Genomic DNA, 24,151 nt, shown 5'->3' on the forward strand with positions numbered 1-24,151 from the left:
CCCGGTAACCAAAAGATGAGTTAGGTACAGAAGAGCGAGGCAGTCGTCTCAGGCTAGTGTGTCCGCAATTTATATTCAGAAAATACCCTCTGCGAGACTGATGTAATTTTCCAGTGGAGAGCATTCGAATAGAAAACATTTAGCTCGCGGGAACTTTTTGCTTGCCCCAGGGGAGGATTATAATCTTTCGTCATTTAATAGGGAATGGGGTGATGGACCATTCTGCAGTCCTTGTAAAAATGCCCATATAATAGTGATCAATTTCAATTTCAAAATTTCACTGATTCGTCCTTTTAAGTACAATTTTTTGTTTTATACGAAGTAATTTTGCACTGGATCAACTAATTACACATTGATTGTTTATGCGTAAGAGACAAAGGATAGAGGATTGGGAACTGAACAGATTGGTTCAATTCTACGGGAACAACAGACTTCCAATGCAAGGTTCTGCCGTCAGATTACGCAAAAAGTTTGCTCGTTCAATTTCACGAAAATCTCTATTTTCCACGTCCACAGTGGTTCGTCGAAACAATTACCAAAAAGTTGGTGCACTCCGCGGGAAATTTCTTTCAACGCACCCGCGGGAAAGCCGTTGGTAAAAGTTGAAGTTTCAAATCGTCCGCGAAAATTCGTACGTCTCTGATTTCGAAAAGCATTCCTGAAATTTGCCACGAGGAAAAGGAAGTATTTGCAGAAAACGTATAGCGTGTAACCTGGTTATGCCGTAAGTTGAGCTAGACGGGCGGGCGGGAGTCTGGAAAAATATATATGGAAAATTAATAAAAAGGAAAGGGAGTTGAACTCGATAAAGCACGGCATCAAAACTTTTTCGAAGCTCGACGTCACCCTGACTCTTCTCGTCTCTCTCTCGGCTCTTGAGAAACACTCGAAAAATTCTTGGTGAAAGTCGATCGGCGTCACTCGTCGCGATAAAAGTTTTTCCTTTCTAAACATAAGGTGTTTCAGCGGCAAACGCAGCTACGGTCACGCGGTTCCATTCAGCCGGCAGTCCAGGAATGCCCAACCGTAAACTTCACAATGACCCGATAACTTTACGAACTTGGTTCCCCGTTCAATTTTCTCTGCGTACCATTTGCCTCAAAGGATTCATTCGCGCGTGGAACAGTCTCAAATTCTGCGATCCATAACTTCACTTACGACCGAGACAAACTATGAAAGCTCGACAGAGCATATCCAATTCGATTGTCACTATTCTTTCAACGGAGTGAAATTATAGAAAAATATAATTTTTATCATATTCATAAAATTGTCCAAATCTAGAAACACGCTAATTGAAATAAGAGGGTCAATGTCAATTAAATAAATTCATCAAATATATCTTTTACATTTCAAAGAGTACGTCATAAATTAATTTTCTTAATTAATATTAATAATGAAAATATACCTTAACCTACCAGGTATGGAACGTGACGGTGGCGCTCCCTGTGCATTTCAAAATAGAATATGCCTCGAAATTATTTACTCACCTCACACTACGGCCAACCTAACCTAGAAAAAATGTAACTTAGTCTATCTTCACATAAAGGCTGTTTTACGTGACGTGGATACGATTGGAACAATATTCGACCGAATTTAGTTGTACAAAGTTTATACAGGGATATCTACGTAATATCGTACATTGAGATATTGTCCACTTATATACGTTTCCGCGGAGTAAATTTACACAATATCCTGAGTCTATACCTACCGAGGTACAGTAGTATCGCTCACGACTGAAAAGGTATGTAAAACGGAATAAAACATAGTATGCGGCATGACGCTATTCCCAAGGAAACTTATTATTACACGGAAACAGGTTGCGCATACGTAGGGCACATATAAGCTGATAGGGTGCGTGTGACTGGAATACCTGTATAAAACGAGCGGAAAAGACATCCCCAGCGGTTTCTCGGTCTTCCAAATACTTTTATAACGTGTTTGCGGATAAACAAAACGTTCGTAATCCCGACAGTGTGCTCACGCGTGTATTCTCTTTGTTGTGAAAAACGTTGTTACTGTTTCAATATCAGCCACGAACGAGATCCCAAAGGGGAGACTCGGGCATCCTCGAGTTTTCTCAGCGTTATGGAACATTCTGTAAAATTCGACCAGGATATGAAATACCATTATAGTATGCGCGACACGCTTGCGAAGCGTTCTAGACATATTTGAGTGAGACGATATAAATTTTATTTTAAAAAATCACTCGTTGGGATTTCGAAAATTTACCTACGCCACTGCGTCGGTGATAAATCTCGACAGATGTACGTTACGGCAGCATCGAAAATGCACCCATCCATTAGTCGGGGGTTTCAAAACGTCCCTAAAGACCTCAAACCCTTACACGGTTTAGTGTACGTCATACAAATTTTAACTGTCAATTATTATTATTTGCGATTCAATTTTCACTAATAATCATGAGAAATAATTTGAATATTTATTAAGTAGATAATAATGCAATTTTTTATTGATTATACAGATAACGAGACCCGTGCGTGTAAACCGAGAGGCCGTATATTTCATGAGATTAGATGCGAATAAGGTATGGCGATACATTGGGAAACCCACCCCTTAAGGGTGAATATGGTGCAGGACTCACGAGGGAATTGCGCAGCAGCCGTTACGAGTGTAGCATTCGGAGGGTAGGAGTAGCAGCTAGTGTTGATGATTGCATGGGATGGCTATGGCGGTAGTAGCCCGGGTCAATCGCCCTTGATAAACCAGCCCTGGACGTGACGTCATATGTTCAGCGATCACAATAAAGCTCGCCATTGTTTAGCCCGTATGATAAACTTCCGCAATTCCCACTAACAGATATAAAGCTGATTGCTTCACAGATATCCATTACAGAAGCCTATAGTATTACGTCTTGAACAATTTTTTAGTATTTTTAGCCCTCTGAAATATATTCTCATTTTAAATATTTCGTATATGCACGTAGTACACGCACGAGTAGGTACGTACGACTATGGTTAACCGCAGTAGACATTACGTATACGAAGGCCATCCATATTTATGTAGGATTTTCGCAAACGCCAGAATACGATATGTAGTTATTACGTTTCCCGATGGGGTTTCGGGTAATCTCGTTTCTGCCAGCAGAGAGAGAAGAGCAGGTGAGAGATTTAGAATTGAGAATAATTAGTTAGCGAAATATATATATATATATATATCTGCAGTGCTGACCAAGGCACTGTAATTGCATAGCATTCAACGAATTCCTTAATGAAATTTTCTATGACTAACTTTCGCAAATTTGCACCCACCCAGTCGTCGGCGAGAAGGGGTACCAGCAGCTGAGAAGAGGTTAGACGCTTGAAAAATTGCAACGACGCAGAAGCAGGGGGTAAAACAGTAGAACGCGCCTTCTGATTAATTCACTAGTGTCATGGATTAAGGCTTGATTACTTTGCTATTTGATTATATACTTCCGGGTCCCGTCCGAATGTCTAAACAAGAAAAGCGTCTTATCTTCACCCTTGGTAGAATATACTTTTAGTGTATCCCGCGCGTATGACGTAACACGTGTCTGACCCTTCTCCGTCAGCTCATTTCAGACCCTCTCGACGTTATGGCTTCGCGCTGTTATCCGCGACGCCATAGTTCATGTAATTAGTGGAGACACGTGCGAATAAAACTTATCCCATAAATTTCTCGAAATGGAAATGACGACACGTCCGCTTTGCGGAGAATCAGAGGGCTATCTACGCTGATCACGTACTGTTCCAGCAATGTGCTCTCTCTGCCCGTCACGTTTGATGGTTTACGTCTCCCACGGTATGCCTATGTCTGTTCTCACACTCCAACTTGAAAATGTCAATCACGTTATGGCCTCGGGGGACATTGCAAGCTTCAAAATTTACGACGAGTCACTGTAATGCCAGAACCGCATCAGAAATTCGCAGTAGCTGCTATCGTTGTCGCGTCCCGTAGAACGATTTTACCTTACATCTGTGTAATATACAGCCAACGAGTACACACTTTTACCATTTGACATAAATAGTCACGTATACTTTAATACAATAAAAGTTCATGGAAATATGACAAAACGATTTGGAACGTATTTTATAAAATAAATAGTGAGATTGCAACTAACCCGTCTGCCTGTCCTATGAGTAAACACTATGTAAATTCTACCTCGTGATTTTACCTATTTGTAAAATAAATGTTGCACAAAATAAACCTGAGCTCTAACAGATTAATGCTAATTTACTCAATATTTACAATGCCTCACGTTCGTTCCCACAAACGCAATATGTTTTACTCATCGTGTCAATATTTAAAAATATGGAATGGACTGTTCCGTTATTCGTTATTTCAAACCGTATTACACTTGTCCTGTCCCCTCTTTCTTTAATACATTCTGCCATAGATTCTAGGAATGAAATATAAAGCAGGCAATTCTTTCGACATACGAAATTTCACTCAGAAGAGAGAATATAGTATCGAATGCTCCAGCTCGTACAGACTCCTTAAATATTGCGACCCCAAGGAAATCAAGCATCGCCAAGAGACAAGATACTTCTATAGGTCTTCTTCATCTTTGTTCGTGATATGTATGTCAGCGTCACTATATTCGTAGTATAATTCAATTCACCATAATGTTAAATTCATAGCGCAGAAACTCAAATGAAATGTATACACCAACATGAGGCACAAAGATGCCCCCTTAGGGACTGGGATTATTGTTCTCTCACTCGGTAGATACACTTGGGTTATTCTAACAGAGATACAGAAAACAGGTTCACCTGATTTTCTGCATAATATATAAATAAATATTACTCACTCACAGGTATCCTTTGTAGACGTCATTATTGCTCCAGTGAAGGGGGTGCCGAACAACTTTTTCTATATTTATATGAGTGCGTCAGATTGTCAAAGCGAGAAAACTTTGTACCAAAAAATCTCTGTCCACAAAGCACTGTCACTTCACTAAATGTATCTGAGTCAATCGAAGCCTTCCGCTGAAATCTCGATACTTGCGGAGGCCGATTTTTAAAAATAATATGCAACTGTCATGGCTACGAATCACGGTCCTCACTACTCGCGACATGCACTCATCGCACTATTTCACCATAACTGCCAATGATAACTGGAAAACTGAACCGAGAAAAATGTATCACCAATACATGATATCATTCTCAATTATCACTGTCAAGTGAAATACAAGATTTCTTGTAAATGCTAGTAAATCGAACCGTCTACCGACAAATTTTCCTCCCTCAAAACTTGAGTGTGTTGCCGCAGCAAACGCTAGTAGTACTCCGTGACGTCACAACGAGTCCCAACGTGCACGGGCCATGGTCAGTGATGCTCATGCTTCATAATCCAGTTTTATTTAAGCTCCGTTTATTCGTAATAGTTGTTGATTTTTGAATAATTGTTCTAGTTGTTTCGCTTCTGGGTCCACAATATGGAGTCTTTAATATTTGGCGCAGATCCTAAGCTCTAAGACGAATTGTATAAAAACAATTTATTTCTTCTCCACATAATATCCCATTGAGCACTACTGAGTATACAACAATCGTTCTACTGTCTGCGACAGCGCAAAAGAATTATCATCTAAGTCATGTGTGTTTTCACAATACAAGGCTGCACCGTCAACCAGTATTTGTAAAGGAGTTCGGCATCCTCTTAAATAAATATTTTTCTCGCAGCCTCTTTCCCAACAGCCATCGTCCTTTTCTTTCTCTCAAAGGTTAATTTGATTCGATCGTTAACGATCTATGGATTCCAATTGAGTTTCTCGCCATGTTTTCCCAAGGAATTAAGCAATCGAGAATATTCGGAATCGCTGACCTAAGATCCGAGAATTCTGTTTCAACGGTGCTTGGGCGTCTCCTGCTCGGTCAACCGAACTGATGTCAATAGAAATTCGAAAGCGATGGGGCACGATTGAATTTCCCTGAAGAATTAGGTCGCGTATGTAGAATCAAACCAAAACACACTTCCTTGCTACGGAACTTGTTGGAAAGCTGAAACGCCTACCGTTCTGAAAAGTATATACCGTCCACCGGTGTCTCTCTGTACGTGTCTTCTTCCTCTGAAACCAGAAACGACAACCCCAAGAAGATACCGTAGAGCCTTTAACAACGTAACTTCGTCCGGACAAAGTTTTTAACGACTCGCCCAGGGCGCTTAGTTTTACTCTCTTTGAGACTCGGAGCCCTCTGCTGAACTTTGTATCGTAAGCTTCTAATAAAATTTATTATAATCCGCGACACTTCGACAGCTGTTCTACAAGCGTCTACTATACGTGCGTTCCCAATCATTCTGATTATGATCAACGTAGTTTAATGAGTATTATGGAAATTTCTTTGTGATGCCTATAAGGTTCCTTCTCTATCTTACAGCACCCAGCAAGATCGTTATTATTATTTTCTTTTCTTATTAGCATTTATAAGAAGACCGGCAAATGTTTACTGCAATAAATAGAATTTTATTGTATATTGCATTGAACTGAAATTTGTAATTCCTTATTCTTTTTCACCTTGGGAAAATTTCCAGTTGAAACGCAGTCAAAGAACAGCACCTGCAAAAATGATAGATATCTATATAGTAGCTGGTGTAATTTCATAGTATCCTGAATTCCCTTTTTAATCCCGGTTCTTCCTTTCGGTGGCTGGAACAGACAAAGCCCATGGACGTAGCTAGTGTTCGGACGCAGCCATACTCATATATACATATATTTCTCTGAAATATTGCTAATAATGAATTATATAGAAACTATCGAATGTCACTCTGATTGGGAAAATTTACAAAATTCACTCGTCTCCAAAACCGAATGCTGCAGGGATCGATAAGGACTGATTACTAACTTGGCGAAAGTTTTAATTCGCGAGAGACGGACACCCAGTAAAAATGCAAATAGTAGGTGTGCGAAAAAGGTGTGCTCCTTCTATTCGGATAGTCGAAGGAGTAGGTAACTTGGGATGTGCGAATTGCACTGAGCCTTTCAACTGTGAAAAACTTTTACGAAGACTCCTTCTTCCTCAGTCATTTTATGTTTTTCAGCAATACCGACGGTTTTTCTTTATTTATTTTTACCGTCCATGCTCCAGCTCATCATTTATTTTATGACGCTGCAGTACATAGATACATATAGATACATGAAATTCTGACATTACACATAAATATACATCTTTCAAATTTACATTGAGTACAACAATAACGACAAATTCTTTTTTTTTCTTATTCCTGCCATTTCGCAGTACCTTTTTTTTTTCAAGAATTTCCTTCAGTCCAACGAATATGTATTACATTAAGGCCCCGTTATGGTGCTTTTATGTTTTTGCATCAATCTGAGAATCACTCCGTGCTAAAAATTGCTGAAAACATTAAACACGTATGATATAGTTTAGTAATATCGATAAAACACATTTTCACTGTAAGGTACGTGGTCTTCCGGCGAAGCAACGACAGTGGGGTGGATCTTCTGCAACATGGATGCATTACTTCTACGATGAAGATTTAATTATCACGTGATATATTTTAAGACGACGAACAACCGATGCATTATATCACGTTAAGATTATTGATCCTCCAGAACGAATGACCTTATATCCACATATAACTCGTGCATCAATACGTGTTTATTATAAAGCAATTTCGTAAAGTCCCATATGCATTTTCTCGAAGATCTCATTATCCGTCATTATATTTCAGTGGAGATCTGTAAATAAATATTTTCACTGTAATAAAATATTAATTGAAAATAACTGTCATATACGATAACGTGAACGTCATATTGCAACTTGTCAATGCACTTATAGTATTGCATTTCGGTAGAGTAAAGGATGAAATATTCGACCACATTATATTTACACTGTCTTTATATAATTATAAGATACTTACCATGTAAAATAGTTTGCCAGTACAGTACGATCTTATAATTTCTCAATATCAATAAAAAATGCCATGTGAGTGATCAAGGTAGTCAGGATCTATAAATTGTTTGTTAATACTGTTTACAAGTTCATATAGAGACAGATTGTACTTACAAAGACTATCAGGCGATTGTTCATTTTGGCAAGTCCGTACGGATTGAATTGTACTTTTTGAACACGAAGATACGACACGAAATTCAGTACCTCCATACGCAGTCCCATAGTCGGATCCTTCAGGACCATACCATATATATAATGGGTGGTACTGTTTGCCTATTTATTAAAGAGCCTAATTGAAAAAGAATTTCACAGAATAGACATAACAATTGTATACTGTTACCTCAACTGTTGCGTTGGTGCACTCTACGCATAATAGTAGGAATGCAATTAATTCCACGGCGTTCACAACCAAGTCGATCTCCGCGTTATAGAGCACAGGAGAACTTTTTATGATATAGGCCATCAAATTCACAGTGAACATTATGAAATTTTTTATTATAACAATTAAAGCTGTAATTCTGTGAGCTCGGACAATTTTAAGCACATGCTTAGACAAGTCGATATGAAGAATCTTCAATTTTCTGATCAATCGAATTTTGTCTAAAGGGACAGCCTCCTGATTTCCCATGTCAGTGCACAACTCGTTGATTCTCTTGAACCGTTGATGTACGTCGTACACACAATTATAAAATAGTACGAGAGATATGAGTATTAAACTGTTTGACCATAAGTAGTCAAATCCGAGACCGTTCATATCCAAACGCAAAAAATTGATTATTTTCACAGCAATAAAAATCAGGCCAATTGTCACCAGCCCCAAAGTGTGCACACAATAATGCACTTTAGATTGATGAGTAAGAGATAATTCCGGGAACTTCTTATCAATCTTTTCGATGTCATCGGCGTGTTTCTCAATATTATTTTTTCTAAAGAATCCTTGGAGTAACAGAAGGTACAGTGTTGAAGTGTTAATGCCACACGTCAAGTATACGAGATATGTGAAATATGAATTGTTTAACGAATCAGCCAATTTTTCCAGTGTCCAAAATACAAGCAATGTAATCCTATAGAAGTAATAAATTTGTATAAGCCGTAGCGCTATCGTTATTTTTCTAAAGCACCGATCGCCCCAACGTATGATGCCGATTCCAAGAATGGTATAAATGAGGCTGCAGATGCGTAGAAATTTGGAATTCTTTCGATTCTCTTCGTTGGTACTTTCTGCTGCTTCGACGGAAGCTGCATCGTGAACTCTCATGGTTATATTGTCAGTGCGAACGATATCCGGATTTTTTTTTATCTTCAAAACTGCTGCCCACTTCGATGTTGCACCTTCCAAAGTACCGCACGTAATGAGAGCTACGGTGCGGGGCTGCATACGTGGCCCTTCGAGTGCATAAAAATAATTTTCCTTGTGGCCCATCCGTAAAATACATTTAGAGATACATAGAACGTATGATGCAAGTTAATGGTGTATTGGCTCGTAAAAAGTCTAGTGCGTGCAACATTTTTACTGCCGTGTAAATATGCAGCTGGACTGAATTTGCTTTCGAATTATCGATAAGTAGTAGGAAGCCTGATTATTGCTTCACTTCAGACCTGTCCACAAAGTAGAACAAGTAGACGAGTATCGCGCCAATTACCTGGAATTCAGACGAAACGACGACACTTTTTAAATCGTAAAAAATGTTGGGCGACAATCGATTTCTTACCGAGGCGAACAATCCATTATTTATCTCGAACATGTTCCATGGCCGAATTCTCACATTTTGCTGTCTCAAGTACAATGACAAGTTTGATCTTTCGTGCCGCATGTACAAGTATGGATTATTTGATTCGACCTCACTTAGAATTGTGTCAGTTCGATTTGCCTAAGATATGAAATTTTACAATTAAAAGATTTTGTATCAATTTTAACAAATTTATATATATTTTAGTCTTACCTCAGACGTCATCAATGTGCAAATGCTGCACATCATAAAAATCCTTAAGGCTTGCAGAGTTATGAATAGTATTATGTCACAAATCAACCAGGTAACATCAGTTTTAGACAATACAGGAGGCAAGACATAGATGGCATACATTTTCATTATTGAAAGTAAGGTAATTCTCACGACCGATAAGATCAGCGGAAATTCGTATGCGTTGACGATGCTCTGCGTGAGCGATGCCAACTCTTGATGCTGTTCTCGTATAAATTTGACAATAGCGATCTGATATCTTATCGAATCAGATATTTCCTTCAGTAAGTAACATTGTCCGTTCAGAGTTTTGTACAGTAAATAAAGAAGATAGATACCACCGATGAAATCAAAATCGATGAATATATTCATCGTGCTCATACAAATTTCCGAGCAGATTTTCCAGATAGAAATCTTGCCATGTGCACATATATATTGAAAGACTCCTTGCAATCCAGAAGTTACAAAGGCAAGGAACAATATTAAGAAAAGGTAAAAATCACGTCCGACGTTTCCCATTTCGATTCCAAATTTTTCAAAATTCTTATGAATTCTGCGCAACTCTTTACCGCAAATTCTCCTGTTCTTGAATTGCTTCAATCTGAATACTGCGTAAGTAACGAGAGTGACACCATATATGATCCAAGAAAACAAATTGAAGATATTGAAGATTTTGTCTATTGGTTGCATCTGACGAGCGGTATCTACATAAAGTGCCACACCGGTCCAAGAAAATATTGGGAAAGTGATGGATAGCACAAGTTGCAGCGTAGCAATAACTAAGGCCACAGTCGAAATTTTCGAATCATCCAGGTACCACACGTCAAATCCGCACAGTGCATAAGCTACGCGGACTCCGTGCGACAGCTTTTTCGCGAAGATACCACGTTTTGTTAACTGGATCATGATGAATCACAGAGGAATTTAACGAGAAACTCCGAAATGACCGGTCAGTCTGATAGGAGATATTGGAAAATGATCTCTGACGACGTGATGCGAATTCTTTCCTGCTTGACTGCCTACTGGAGACTAAAGCCCAGGGATGTAACCAGGGGTGGTTACTGCTACGTGCACTACTTAATGGTGACTCAACTATGACATATATCATGACACCTTTTCTATAGGTACAGAGAAGCACTCGACTAATTCCCAAGTGACACGTAAAATCGGTAGTGACGTAGGTTACTGTTATGTGCGGTTTCCATGTCGTGCGTGCTCGTAAATATTATTCCATAGAAATTCACTTAACACCTTTTCTACTGCAAATCCACATTTACACCGATACTTCAGTGCGACGATGTGGCTCGGTTTATTAACATTATACCGCTATAGTGAAGAAAGCCAGTCCGTTGCCGAGTATCTAAAATTACAGGAATGTATGACAACACGCGTGTATTGAGTTAGACGAAATTATAATATCAGACTTACAACAATCATTAGGCTTTTATCTATGTTAAATAATTGATACGGCTCAAAGCTAAGAATCTCATCTGTCAAGTACGTCATGAACATCCTCAATTCCGGAATTAGATACATGTAGGACTTGTTCAATGTCGTCCTGTGCAAAATCATTTTGGTCTGGTGAGCCTAAAATACAAAGTCAAAATGTACCGTCCAATGAAAATGACTGAAGAATTCATTTACCTGAGTAACTGCTAGGTCGCAGACGTAACAGATTCCGATGATGCCTATTGCATTGAAAAATGCACCTCTGTATTGAAAAAGGAAAAACAGCAAAGACTCACAAATATCTTCGTCAATCAGGCATTTGTAGATAATTATTAAGGTGCTTATCATAAATGTGTAATTGCTTATGAACTTCGTGACGAATGAAAATTGAAATAATTTTGTAGTACGTTTGGCAATTTTCAAAATTGCGTAATGCTGTTCGGCAAGCATTCTTATAGTATCATTTTGTTCATCCATTGAATACGCCAAGGCATCTACGGAACTGCAGATCTCATTGATCAGCTTCAATCTCTGATAAATCCAATAAATCAGATCGATCAACACGATATTGTATAGAAATATCGATATTCTGGCATACAATCTGACCCCAAAAAAACAGAAGTTAATAAACGAGTATTTCTCCCAGAACAGCAAGAATCCCATCTGCACAATATATTTGCAACCGAACATTATCATTGCGATAATTTCAATCAAATAGATGAGACTTCTCTTATTGTAGATCTTAAATTTAGCAAACTTCCGGTCAATTGCACCGATGTCTTCAATATACGAAGCGAATTGCTTTGTGTAGTAATCCATAAACAGAATCTCCCATAACTTTATCGTGACAGTAATAAACATATTCACGATGATAAATATCTCATATTGGCTTTTCGAAAATGTTTTGTACTCATTTGGTGTATTTATCTCTAGTATATACCAATAGCCTCCAAAAACGCTTAAGAGAGTCAGAAAGCGCAAAAGTATTGTAGTCTTCCTCAAGTATCTACCACGATACCTTATCACACCCAGACCAAAAATTCGGTAAACAAAAATACTGAACCGCGAATGTCCTAGGACTCCAAGTACATCGGGTAAATCGACGACAGACATGACTTCACTTTGGTACGAATCACACACGACGAATTATAGTATCAGGAATAGAGCACCTCGTGCGTCTTCCGCAGCTTTCAAAAGCGTACTGGCCATCACTATGCACATTTCCGTATCGATCGCTATAAGGTAACTAACAACGGGAATTCCCATAACTGCATATACGTGGCATACGACACAAAGTCAGTCTACGGTATAAGCAACGATTCAAAAGAATCACATAAATTTGGACTTGATATTTTACAGCGAACAACAGGTATACGTGGAGATTTATTTATTAAATATTTCATTAGTATTTAAGCAAGGGAAAAAAATACATATAAAACTTTTCTTGACGAAGCAAAATCCATGTTACGATAAAACATCCCCTACACCGTGAAGCACGGTCGGCATATCGAAAGGTGTACGAATAGTCGAAGCGAAGTCCAAAGTGGTTGGAGTTGGTACAGAGCTCGCGATTCTATCGAGATAAGTGGTTCGCTGGCACTTTGTTTTCACTTTTCCTTGGTACCAGGCATAAGCCCACCCCGGGCTACATCTTGGGGGACAAGATTGGGTAAGCAAACTCTAAACCTGATTTATCCCTTTTCCACGCCACCCCAATCGCCTAAGAAGAAGAACGACCGGGTGTCCCTTTGGCTGCCGCCTTCCTTCTTTTACCGCCGAGACAACACCAATGAATCTTGCCTTTCGCATCCGGCGAGATGGGAAAGAGGCGAGCTGCATCTTCCCGTTTCGATTTTTCATAGAAACGGTCTACGTGCGGGACGAAAGTAAAGCGCTGCAAAGGAATAGGGGATACAAAAAATACAAAAAAAAATAAACATTGATAATCACGAACAACGAATGATCTACGTGTCATCGAATACCCTCGATACAAAATTATTGCCATTGATCGATCGGTTTATCGGCAAAGGATCACTGGTACCAAAGTTCCAGGAAGCACATTTTGCCCTTCTGAACATAATAGGGATCTAGCCGGCATCTCCCAGGGGGTCGCTACCAATCTCGTCCAACAAAGCCCCGGGAATGGACTCGGCCAACTCGACGACACCTCGGCCAAGCCTTCGCGCAGCTCCGGCACTGGCCCTTCTTACATTTCTTCCTGGCTAAAACCACCTAGCCGAACGTCCCTTGGGAAACACTCGGCCAAGAATACTTACTCAGCTAACTTTGCGAAGCTCGTCGACGGAAGTTCGTCGTCGTCGAGATTAATATTCTCTATTTTTAATTCGGACTCGAGTCCCACCCTCCTCTTCTCTTTATCTCTCGTATCCTCATTCTCATTCTCGATTTACTCAGGTTTTCAAAGGTTTCCCTGCTACGCTTTTCACCACGAAGAAGATGACCCTCTAAGATTCAATGGCGGCTTAGGCGCGGAAGCCTCTGAGTAACTGCTGGCGCACCTCATGTACCATCCGACAATGCACGGAGCTTTCGCGAATTCCTGTACATAAGTATTTCTAATAAATTGAAATTATAGGTATGGCTGATATACTGTAATTGTTATTACGTCAGAGTACATACACTGTACACTTATACCTGCGGTGTCTGCAAGTACAGCCCATGTATATCTATGGCGTGTATTCCTCGATAATCTGAGTCCGCCAGTGCCAGGTCAAAATCTGTGATATTACCTTGGAAAATCCTGATTAAACGCGAGATGAAGTAATTCCTGTAGTCAGGGTCGTACCGGCGAGAGGCCATCATCCTGTGCATTTGCATGTCTCTGCACAGGTACCCTGGCTAAATATGCAGTATATGCACCGCTCGTTACCCACAACCAACCACCGAGCAACTGAGGTACCTGGAAACTAGGACTTCAGCCACCATCCCTTTGCTTACATTCGCGCCCCTTTCATTTTACACGATTTCATGTTAAACCCCCCTTAATTTACTTCGTATTTCAATACATAATCGTACCGCTGCACGAACGCTTCAAACAGTGAAAATTTAATAACATAATACCTTCCACCCAGGCGAAACAGCTAAATTAATAACTATCTTTCGTACGAGTACGAATACGAGTGTAATATTACCGGAGATATACGAGAACTTGTTAATACAGCTTTTGTACGCACAATTTTATTTATTAAGGTTTCAAGTTTTATACGTACATATATTAATGGAGAATTTCGTTTGATAACAAAAATAATCCAGTAAGGCGTACTTCAAAGTTTCTCAAGGAATATCTATTTCCGATGTTGATAGAAAAAGAAGCTACGGCCGATCGACTTTGTGCGTTGTCCAATAAAATAACGATTTGTAAATCCGGTAGTTTCGCGGATTTTTGTATTGCCGCGTTTCCGACTGAAATCTCGGTTTAACGGGACAAATGGTGGAAGAAATAAATAAATAAATAAACGACTCGGCATATGTCGCCCATTCGTGCTATCCTGGCTCTCGAGCTTTTTTTTTTTTATTTCTCCTTCAATTTGCATTGTAAATTTAACTGCAGAAAGCTTTCCGGCTGCTCTTTAGAAGGGATTTTAACAGTGTAACGCGGAAGCGGATACGCGTCTACGTGTGTATGTGGACGCGTAGATACAAAACTAAGCAAAGCGTGGGAAAAACGCTGCGGTCGAATTTAGTCAAACAATTTTTTAAATCACTGATAACACATATCTACAGTTAATCCCACGTGAAAAATACGTTACGATATTAAGCCTGGCGGTGGCTGTCGAAATTTTGCATTGATTTCAAAAAATTACGTTCAGCGCACTCCCGCGAGATTTGTAACACAATTTCGAATGAACGAGGATAAAGCACAAAAAATAATTATACTGCAGTATTTACATCTGATGCCATGGGACCTGTGCTATGGTACGAGGCAAAGTGCAATATTCAATTATGTTTATAATTTGCAACGATCTTGTACCAGACGGCTGGGGTCGTCGCTGTGTCGGATGACTGATTATGGAATAATTGGTGTGGCAGACAGCAGCGATTGTGGTCAATGGGAAGCGCAGTTATATATTCCCGTGGTTTCGTGATATCACGTACCAGGCAGAGAATCATACAAAAAGTAACTCACGGCTCTTCTATGGCAACGAGATATATTTCGAAAATCCCTTCACACGCGATATTTGTTCATCCGCAAATGAACAGAAATGGTCTTGAATCAGTTCGGCAACAGTTTTTAAAATAGTCCTTTAATATTGACAGATTTAACGAATTTCCAGCAGGTCTGTAAAAATTGATGAGAAAACAAAAAATAATGAAATTGGCGAATATTCGTGAAAAAGCTTTTTATACCTACACGAACCAATTATCGCTGACATAAGCTTCATCGTGATTCGTTTGTATCAGCGAACAGAAATTGGCTGTTATTCATCGATACGATGAGGCAAGTGTAAAATTTTACATGAATAAAGTAAACATAACGTTTGATTTGATTTCTAGGGACAAATTGTTAAACAATCGTTGATATACCTATATACGTACATAAAAATATATATATATAGATAGTGTACGTTTAGGCAGAGCTTGAAAATTTCGTATCTATCACATGTCGTAAGATTATGTGAGAATAATGTAACGTCGTCTCTGTGGTATCGGACATACTCAAGTTATTACCAGAGCCGGGCGATAAACTATTAATTAATCCAGGTTACTGCTATTAGGGGTGGTTTGCTCATCCGGAAGACGAGGCTCAGCTTTATCTAAGCTGACCGTATAAATTGCCATGCATACGTTATGCGAGGTGCACCAGGAAATTATCATTTAAATCTCTTCCATGATGGAAAGTATGACCAACCAGCAGGTACGGGATGGGATAAATGCTGAGTCCTGAAAAATATAATAATAATATGTTAAGTAGCACTGTGACCTTATTGTATATGTGTGTACATGTATCTAGAAATTCAGAAACACTTGTAGGCTTCTTTGATAAGGGATGATGGCCTAATTACCTTATTAACTTTTGAATCAAATAGCAAGGGGCTTCGGATCGATAGCTCAGAACGGCGAATGCAAAGGAGAGTTACTGATAAGAGAATTCCGGAACAGCGAATATGTTGCCACAAGCGCACCTTACTTACCAAACCAATCTTTGATTAAATACCAAGAGACTTAGGGTTGGTTGGAGTGTCGATAGATCCACTTAAAATTAAGTATTCAAGTCAACCCCTCCGAGCGTCGCGACGCCGCGCCATTCGCTGTAACGTAAACGTTATCATGCAAACGACGGAATACGCAAGGTAAAGCAGCGTTTATAGTTCAATACGTATAAAAATCAGTCACTCCTGTGAATTGCGTCATAGAGTATTTCAAATGGATGAAAATCAGTCTGATATACATCAATGGAGGCTAATACAGTATATCTAGTGAAATACCAGGTCTTGATATTCATAATAATGTATGTCTGTAACATAAATTTTTATAAGTTCACTTTATCTCCTTTTCCTTGGTTATTTAGTTATATGCGTCTTTTTTCTTTCGTATTATAAGAGACCGATCGGCAAGCAGGACGACTAATATCCTTTTTATCGGTCGTATCGGGAAACGTGCCGGAGCAATTCCATCCCATTCATCAGCCTCTGTGGTTTCATATACAATAACAAATCACGAGTAACTCGGTGCACCGAACTATGACGGATTCTCGTTAATAATCGCACCACCGCTGAATGCACAATGGCCCGAACAATTATTTTTCATTCTCCATAGTCATTGTGGTAAACCAAAAGGATACCCATCGTAACGTTACTGTTGGACCGTGGACAAATTTTGGAAAATAAAATCTTACGCGTATCGTTATTGTGTATGTTTGTATGACGGAGTATTAAAAAAAATTTCACAAAGAAATTGCGTTGCTGTTTCTTACTGTGGAATGGTTTATTTTTGTACGATAACTCGCGAGTTATCCTCTTTTTCAGGATCCCAGGACACGTTCAGACTATAGGAGAATCCCTTGCCACCTCGCATAAATCTTACTCTGACTGTAAAATTTCTAGGGAAAATGTAAGACCGTAAACTAGATGCCAGACTGTGCAACTGGCGATGATCTTCAATTTACAATAAAAAAATTTGACGCTTATAGTTAGTAACGTGTACCATAGTACGTTTGGCGGAGCTGGTTAATGCGTCGTGATTTAATATCTTGGGTTTTAACGGATCTTGATTTTGGGCTTAGTAATTCGCATGCAACAGTGCGGCTTTGGTTGATCCACGGGTCTTCTGGGATTGACGGAACATTCATTATCCGTACAAATGTCTGTTTGGTTCTGTAAACCTCCTTGTTCGACGCAAGATCCATCACAGTTGCATTGGAAACGTACAATTCGTATAATATGAAGATCACCTACGTTCGTATATGTATATCCGGTTCCGGTACCCAATTCTAATAATTCGTCGCCGTCATTGATATTTAGATACATAGAATTCACGTTGTGCTTCATCAAGACACGATCTGGCATGATCACTGACAGTTTGTCCATTTCTATCTTCAAATCCGTACATATTTTGACTGCCTCCTATTTATAGGTTAGCAATGTGTCACTTTTATAATAGAAGAATGTTTTATATCAGGTATCTCTAATGCAATATAAAATATCAGAACCAACCTTAGTCTCGACGCTATCGGGTTGCAGTTTCTCTAGATTTTTCGATTTTACCTTGGCTTCCTCGTATGCTCTAGATACTTCCTTAAAACGTTTATATACACCAGGGCCGAGGCTACTGTATCCATAAGCTCCAGCTACCTGAGAGTTCCCGTCTCTGCCGCTAGTGCTGCCAGCTAGAATCCATACGACGTACTCATTCAAAATTGGATATTGCTTCGTTCTTAGGTACCAATCGAAAGAGAAATAAAGTGCTAGTTCCTGATTCGGTCCACCGTCTCCATTCTCATAATCCTCGACGTCGGGACGTCCACCCATAAGAAGACAGAGACCCAATCCCCATTTTTCCTTGGAAGGAAAAATTTCGTGTACCTTCTTCTCGGTAAGGTACATCACGTTGCTCTCTTTCATGGATTCGTACATCTCCAGCTTCGTGATCTTCCCTTCTACGGCAAGTATAAGTAAAGAAGCCATCTTGGCATATTCTCGACTGATTTCTCGCACGGACCCAGATACGCTGGGATTCAATTTTATAGAAACGAGTCCCAATTTGAATGCAGCCTCAGACATTCCTTCAATAGCTTCTGGGATATTCGCTATCTCGTAAATGTCCACAAAGTTGAATTCCTTATTTTCGTATAGAAGAGGATCCATGATATCTGGTGCTTTCTTTTCCAGAACTTCCTTCACGTTGTTTGATAATTTATCATAAATTTTGTATCTTCGCAAAATCGAAGGGGCCAAGTAATGTCTCGTGTCATTCGTTGTTGGTCCTCCAGCGAATTCCGTTATTGTATCTCCAGGCGTGTCTGACATTATCAGTGTTATCACTTTAGCCGGATAAGCAAATCTTGCAAGATATCCTCCTAAGGTAAACAATTCATTTATTCAACCAATATAATTTATACTGCCAAATTTTATATCTCGGTCCTAACTTATTACTCGTACGTATATCTTGTCAAGGTTATTTTCTAAACGTAATTTAACGTTAGTCCGACTGAAATGTTTTCCGAGCCGTTTTAACTGTCTCGTAAAATGCTCGACGTAACTGTTACTACGAGTATTAATATTTCTATAGCGTAAAGGTTAATTCCTTTTACAATTTTATACTTACAGATATTGCGTGTGAAAGCATTATAGATACAAGTACGAAATGAAAATATTCAGTGCTTCACCTCTGAGGATTGACAGCTTATTTCTGACGACGTTAATATCCTTACAGGTAGCGTTCGATGCTTTCAACGTAGCAAGGACATCAAGCTTATCCTTAACGCTGATTGTTTTTGGTGGACAGCATAATAGATCGTCGGTACCTCCTGACAGGATCACAAACAGTATATCATTCTTCATTAAACCTCTGCAATACTCAACGATCTTGCGTCCAATTTCTACTGATTTTTCATCAGGCTTCCCATCAGTACCAACTTCCGCGTAAGTAATTCGCGTATCAAGTTTAGGAAGCCACGATGGATAATTCCACATGTTAAAAATTGTTTTTCGTGGAACAATCAGCCATCCTTTTTTCAAATGCTTCCCTATTAACTTTTCAAAAGCTCCGCCAAGCATGATGGCTTCTTTGCCCCAGCCGATCATGTGAACGTTATACTGTAATTTGTACTTTGTGTCCTGTACAGTTAACGTGGACTTTCCGTCGAATTTTATTTTATTCAAAAGCACTGTACTCGCGTTCACTTTCTCCACTCCGGCCTCAATGATGGTTTTCATGTCGCGACGAATCTGAAATTTCAAACGGTTATCTATTTATTGTCTATGGCAATTTGTGTCGCTTATGTAGGTTAAGGAAAAATACCGAATGGCTATGATTGTGTTTACATCATGGGAGATTTAAGTAGGATCAACTAATCATGTACACGTATAACATTACAGAAGAATATTCGAGTAATCTTCTCAAACGTTGGACATGAATGGTTAATCCTACTTGAATCTTGCACGATGGATATTGCATGGAGTCAATGACGATTTATTGGGAAAAGCGCAATTTATTTATTACTTCGAATTACATTATGCAATTTCCAATTTTCGCCTTCTTGTTCTAAACTCCTATTCGTACTCGAATTCTCGCACGCGCACTCCTCTTTTTATAATTTTCTCTCGCTCATCCTCATTCACACCTTTGGCCGCATCTATCACGTATGCTTCATTAATTTCCCAAAATTATCGACCAGTTTTCATATTTCCGATTCTATACTTATATAAGGTAGCATGAGATAAGTGAATATCGATACGTTTCAAATATTCAATAGTAATAATTGATAGCTGGTTAATTACTTGGACGTGCAAGACTGTCAGGGAATTAAACGACTTTTGAAGGTAGTGAAGAAAATTATTGTAATAGTATTATTTTATGTAGATTATAATTAGAGTATTATTAGCACTAACGAGATAGTCCGAGACATGCAAAAGTGGGTGAGGTAATTTTGAATTACCTTTTACAGCGCGGCGATACCTAGTTAAATGTAAGATGTTCGATTAATTTTCACTCAGTGTTAATATACATACCTCACTCATTTTCCTCTCGTTCGGACTTTTCTTTTGATCTCGTATTTCCTTCTCCCGCAATTTCGTTTCTTTTTTTAAATCTGCTTCCTTCACCTTCATTCTCTCTTTAAACTTTGTATTCAAACTGAATTTTATTTTATTTATAATTTCATCCCTTCGCTTCTTAGCTTCCCTTAACTTCTTATCTCGTATCTCCTGCTTCTCTGCATCGATTACTTTTTCTTTTTTCTTTCTCCTTTTGTCTTTCTTCTTTTTACTTTTCGCTGGCATTCTTGTTGACGTCTATTCAGTCGCTTGGTTAAATATTTTATCCTAATTTTATATCTATTACATCTTGGTTTTATTTTATATTGACGCATTACATGATTTATGTAATTTTGTAGTATCGGTTTTATGGTTGAACAGAAAATGTTACAAATATTTATTTACTGTTTTAACATATGCTCTGAAATTTTTGTATCAAATAACGTTGTGTTTCTGTTTACGTAAATGGTATTGATCGTAATCAGATGATGCTTTCAGAATGGTCAGCTCGTTTCAGCATACGTAAAGTAGATTGAAGTAGATGAAAAATGTTTTACAAGGAATACAAGAAAATGTGCTAAAAGAGATCCGATTACATTGCCATCTAGATTGAATCTAGGGAAACTGCTAACCAATTACGCAATTTGAAGATTCATAGGGTCACTGATTTTGTTTGGAGTAAAGTAGAATCATTGTAGTAAATATTCTATGCGACAGATGGTACTATATGTAAAATACTCCATTAAAACCGACGTGGGGTTCACAGCGACACCAAGGTGTGGCGCTACTGTAGACTCTTAGTCGTTGAAATCTCTTCTATCAATTTTTTTTTATATCAAGGTACTTGTGCAAAAACATTTGATTTTGAATGTAACTAATTAAGTACTGGCACATCTCATTGGAGGAGGTCGGCATAAGGAAAGGAAGGAAAGAATCAATTAAGTACGAAATTTCCCACCAAAATACGATGTCTGACAGTAGTGAAACGTTGCGACGTTCCTCGAGAATAAAAGCTCCTGTTAATTATGCAGGTATAATGAAGGTGATAGCCATATAATTATGTTAAATAATAGTATGACTTGTTTTACATATAGACAAATCTGAAATACGAATACGAAGGCATAGTAGTTCCGCCACTTCAACTGCAAGTACTGATGTGTTAGAGACTGAGCTTGAGAAGGAACTTGAAAATGTTGAGGAAAATGTGCAAAAACCGTCTGGTATGATATTTGATTTTTAACTTAAGAAGTATATAATATATATAAGAAATATAATAATGTTATGGTATACCGTGTGTTCCAGAACTATTCACAGATGAGGATGTCAGTGGTACACGGATGTACCAATTTCAGACACCTTCAAAAAAAGATGCTATGGTACAAAAAGCTATTTCTTGCCGAAATAATATAACACCAAGTACTCCCAAGTTTAAGCCTAAATTACAGATTATAATTGAAGCTACAAAGACTCCACATCATATACGCACAAAAATTAAGAAACGTATGACCCTATTCTCCTCAGAAGTAATTATTTTCATAATATTTCTTACCTAATAATGCTAAATAATATGTTTACTTATGTAGAATTGGCTTCTATTAATCGTAAAAACATAGCATCTGGTTTAACATCAAGTGAAAGTGAAAGTGTCTCTGAAGACAGTGAATTTGTACCTTCTGATGATGAAACTGATGATCATAATACTGATGAACAAAGTGAAAATGAGATTCACTCTGACGAGGAGAGTGATGGTGAAGCAAAACAACCAACGAGGGATAAATCTCCCTCTCGCAGGCTGCAAATAACATTTACCACTTCATCAAGCAAAGGCAAATCTATATCTAATGCAATTTGTTCTGAATTTGTTAGTACAAGTATTATTCCTCCACCTGATTTATAGAAATCAACAAAACAAGAATCACTCACTTTTATATATAATTATGCTATTTTTTTTACAGCATTTGAAAACTGACCAATACTTTGAGAATCAATCTGCAAAAGTTTTAACGTCTGATCATACATTGGGAAGACTGAAAACTCCCCGTTTAAATGAGGAAAAAATTCAAGAATTGCTGGTAAATCAGAACCATGTATCACAGGAACATAAAAATGGTATTAAATCACTTTCCAAGATCTACAGATCTTTTTTTCCTATGTGGTACTTCATTATGGAGTAAGTTTAATAATTAATCTTAAGTACATTATATATGACTTAAAATACTATAAAAATCTATTTTTTTTTTTCAGAGAAGGATATAGTATACTTTTACATGGCATTGGGTCTAAAAGAAATTTGATTAATGATTTTTATAAAGAAATTATTTATGATCATCCCACCTTGGTCGTAAATGGGTTTTTTCCCAGTTTAACTATAAAGGAGGTATGTTCGTCCTAGTTTTTCATTTTACTTAATTTATTACAGAAGTTTTAACATTAAAATATAGATACTCGATGGCATAATAGTGGACCTGTTGGAACTAACTAGCCCAACAAATACAAACGAGTGTATTAACCTCATAGAAAATATCTTGAAAGAAAATCCCGATGATCGTCTCTATTTATTAATACATAATATAGACGGACAGATGCTTCGTTCTGATAAAACACAGGATATTCTTTCTCGTTTAGCAGCTATTCCCAATCTCTGCTTAATGGCTTCTGTCGACCATATAAATGCACCTTTACGTAAGAACAATTTATTTAAAAATTATATGTATTCGACTTCCAACATTACCGCATTTTTGACATTGATTTATTTATTCAGTTTGGGATAATGTAAAAAGGTCACGTTATAATTTCTACTGGTGGGATTCAACAACACTTTTACCATATGTGGCAGAAACATCATACGAAAATTCATTAATGGTTAAACAAAGTGGTTCCCTCGCATTATCATCATTGCGCAACGTTTTTCTGTCTCTTACGTCAAATGCTAAATCAATTTACATATTATTGGTTAAGCATCAGTTGGAAAATAATAGCAAGAACTATCCAGGTATTTGAATAAACTTAGAGTCGATATTTAATTAATGATTAATGGTTTTATGAGAATATAATGTGTTTTTTTAGGAATGGCATTTAAGGATCTATATTGGGGAGCGCGTGAAGCTTTTCTGGTAAGTTCAGATTTAGCACTGAGGGCTCAATTAACAGAATTTGTTGATCACAAGCTAGTCCGAAATAAACGTAACGTCGATGGGGCTGAGTATCTCATCATTCCACTTGAAGATGCCTTACTGAAACAATTTCTCGAGCAGTATGAAGAAACTTGAATCTATCATTAAAGTCGTACCCTAGTTAAGATCTCAGCAAAGTAAACTACTTAATAAATTCTTAATATTTATTTTTGTATCCGATGAGTGCCTTCGATATTCTAAATAAAGACGAATATTTTTGAATAATTAGTAAAGACAAACAAGATCATCTGTATAATTTCGTATCCAAAGTTCTTTTTGAATAAATAACATCCGATAAAACAGTTTCAGTTTACTTCTTCGTTTCTAACAAATTATAATAGGGGTCACTTTCTTCGTGGTTAGTGGCGACATCTGTCAAACGGTTGTTTTGCTGAAAGGCGGTAAACGTAAAATACGAATGTCTTTTAAACAGTATAGCCAATATAACAAATACAGCAACATACGAG

At 38.1% G+C, this 24,151-nt stretch overlaps 4 protein-coding genes across 9 annotated transcripts; 1 reads left to right on the forward strand and 3 right to left on the reverse strand.

The window, feature by feature from the left end:
- Nucleotides 1–7,256: 7,256 nt before the first annotated feature.
- LOC107271931 lies at nucleotides 7,257–10,753 on the reverse strand. Its single transcript, XM_015748544.2, has 6 exons — nucleotides 9,830–10,753; nucleotides 9,599–9,757; nucleotides 8,227–9,529; nucleotides 8,001–8,159; nucleotides 7,855–7,943; nucleotides 7,257–7,672 (listed from the first exon to the last, which is right to left on the reverse strand). The coding sequence occupies exons 1-3, from the start codon at nucleotides 10,751–10,753 to the stop codon at nucleotides 9,467–9,469; spliced, it is 1,146 nt and encodes a 381-aa protein (XP_015604030.2). The 3' UTR covers nucleotides 7,257–7,672; nucleotides 7,855–7,943; nucleotides 8,001–8,159; nucleotides 8,227–9,466.
- A 134-nt stretch (nucleotides 10,754–10,887) lies between these two features.
- Nucleotides 10,888–11,824, reverse strand: LOC112495036. Its single transcript, XM_025089622.1, has 3 exons — nucleotides 11,492–11,824; nucleotides 11,276–11,434; nucleotides 10,888–11,207 (listed from the first exon to the last, which is right to left on the reverse strand). Exons 1-3 carry the CDS (start codon nucleotides 11,771–11,773, stop codon nucleotides 11,166–11,168), a joined length of 483 nt encoding a protein of 160 aa, XP_024945390.1. The 5' UTR covers nucleotides 11,774–11,824; the 3' UTR covers nucleotides 10,888–11,165.
- A 4,769-nt stretch (nucleotides 11,825–16,593) lies between these two features.
- LOC107271985 (glycerate kinase) lies at nucleotides 16,594–21,184 on the reverse strand. Of its 5 annotated transcripts, XM_025089470.1 has the most exons (6): nucleotides 20,488–21,184; nucleotides 19,143–19,704; nucleotides 18,476–18,833; nucleotides 18,340–18,413; nucleotides 17,971–18,143; nucleotides 17,223–17,880 (listed from the first exon to the last, which is right to left on the reverse strand). In XM_025089470.1, exons 1-6 carry the CDS (start codon nucleotides 20,755–20,757, stop codon nucleotides 17,515–17,517), a joined length of 1,803 nt encoding a protein of 600 aa, XP_024945238.1. In that variant the 5' UTR covers nucleotides 20,758–21,184; the 3' UTR covers nucleotides 17,223–17,514. The 5 variants fall into 5 exon arrangements, with proteins under 5 accessions (XP_024945233.1, XP_024945238.1, XP_024945246.1 ...); XM_025089465.1 differs by adding an exon at nucleotides 16,594–16,772 and having other exon boundaries at nucleotides 17,713–17,880; nucleotides 17,971–18,833; XM_025089478.1 differs by adding an exon at nucleotides 19,989–20,111 and having other exon boundaries at nucleotides 17,971–18,833; nucleotides 20,488–20,624.
- LOC107271996 (origin recognition complex subunit 2) lies at nucleotides 18,742–23,917 on the forward strand. 2 transcript variants are annotated; one of them, XM_025089504.1, is made up of 11 exons: nucleotides 18,742–18,838; nucleotides 19,190–19,398; nucleotides 21,352–21,542; nucleotides 21,606–21,731; nucleotides 21,814–22,011; nucleotides 22,095–22,372; nucleotides 22,467–22,681; nucleotides 22,756–22,888; nucleotides 22,953–23,193; nucleotides 23,273–23,503; nucleotides 23,578–23,917. In XM_025089504.1, the coding sequence occupies exons 3-11, from the start codon at nucleotides 21,479–21,481 to the stop codon at nucleotides 23,778–23,780; spliced, it is 1,689 nt and encodes a 562-aa protein (XP_024945272.1). In that variant the 5' UTR covers nucleotides 18,742–18,838; nucleotides 19,190–19,398; nucleotides 21,352–21,478; the 3' UTR covers nucleotides 23,781–23,917. The 2 variants fall into 2 exon arrangements, with proteins under 2 accessions (XP_024945272.1, XP_015604152.1); XM_015748666.2 differs by lacking the exons at nucleotides 18,742–18,838; nucleotides 19,190–19,398 and having other exon boundaries at nucleotides 21,296–21,542.
- Nucleotides 23,918–24,151: the final 234 nt, after the last annotated feature.

This window comes from Cephus cinctus, unplaced genomic scaffold, assembly GCF_000341935.2.
Source record: "Cephus cinctus unplaced genomic scaffold, Ccin1 Ccin1_scaffold0087, whole genome shotgun sequence".
NCBI lineage: Eukaryota > Metazoa > Arthropoda > Insecta > Hymenoptera > Cephidae > Cephus > Cephus cinctus.

Coding starts and splice junctions, on each gene's coding strand:
- LOC112495036 (XM_025089622.1), bottom strand. CDS start 11,773: ATGGATGAACAAAATGATACTATAAGAATGCTTGCCGAACAGCATTAC. Junction 11,435..11,491: donor GCGACCTAGCAGTTACTCAG/GTAAATGAATTC, acceptor TTTGTATTTTAG/GCTCACCAGACCAAAATGAT. Junction 11,208..11,275: donor ATAAAAGCCTAATGATTGTT/GTAAGTCTGATA, acceptor CTGTAATTTTAG/ATACTCGGCAACGGACTGGC.
- LOC107271931 (XM_015748544.2), bottom strand. CDS start 10,753: ATGATCCAGTTAACAAAACGTGGTATCTTCGCGAAAAAGCTGTCGCAC. Junction 9,758..9,829: donor GCACATTGATGACGTCTGAG/GTAAGACTAAAA, acceptor TTCATATCTTAG/GCAAATCGAACTGACACAAT. Junction 9,530..9,598: donor ATAATGGATTGTTCGCCTCG/GTAAGAAATCGA, acceptor TCTGAATTCCAG/GTAATTGGCGCGATACTCGT.
- LOC107271996 (XM_025089504.1), top strand. CDS start 21,479: ATGTCTGACAGTAGTGAAACGTTGCGACGTTCCTCGAGAATAAAAGCT. Junction 22,373..22,466: donor ATGCAATTTGTTCTGAATTT/GTTAGTACAAGT, acceptor TTTTTTTTACAG/CATTTGAAAACTGACCAATA. Junction 23,504..23,577: donor TAATAGCAAGAACTATCCAG/GTATTTGAATAA, acceptor GTGTTTTTTTAG/GAATGGCATTTAAGGATCTA.
- LOC107271985 (XM_015748643.2), bottom strand. CDS start 20,757: ATGCCAGCGAAAAGTAAAAAGAAGAAAGACAAAAGGAGAAAGAAAAAA. Junction 19,705..20,487: donor ACGAGAGGAAAATGAGTGAG/GTATGTATATTA, acceptor TTGAAATTTCAG/ATTCGTCGCGACATGAAAAC. Junction 18,834..19,142: donor TAAGCTGTCAATCCTCAGAG/GTGAAGCACTGA, acceptor TGTTTACCTTAG/GAGGATATCTTGCAAGATTT.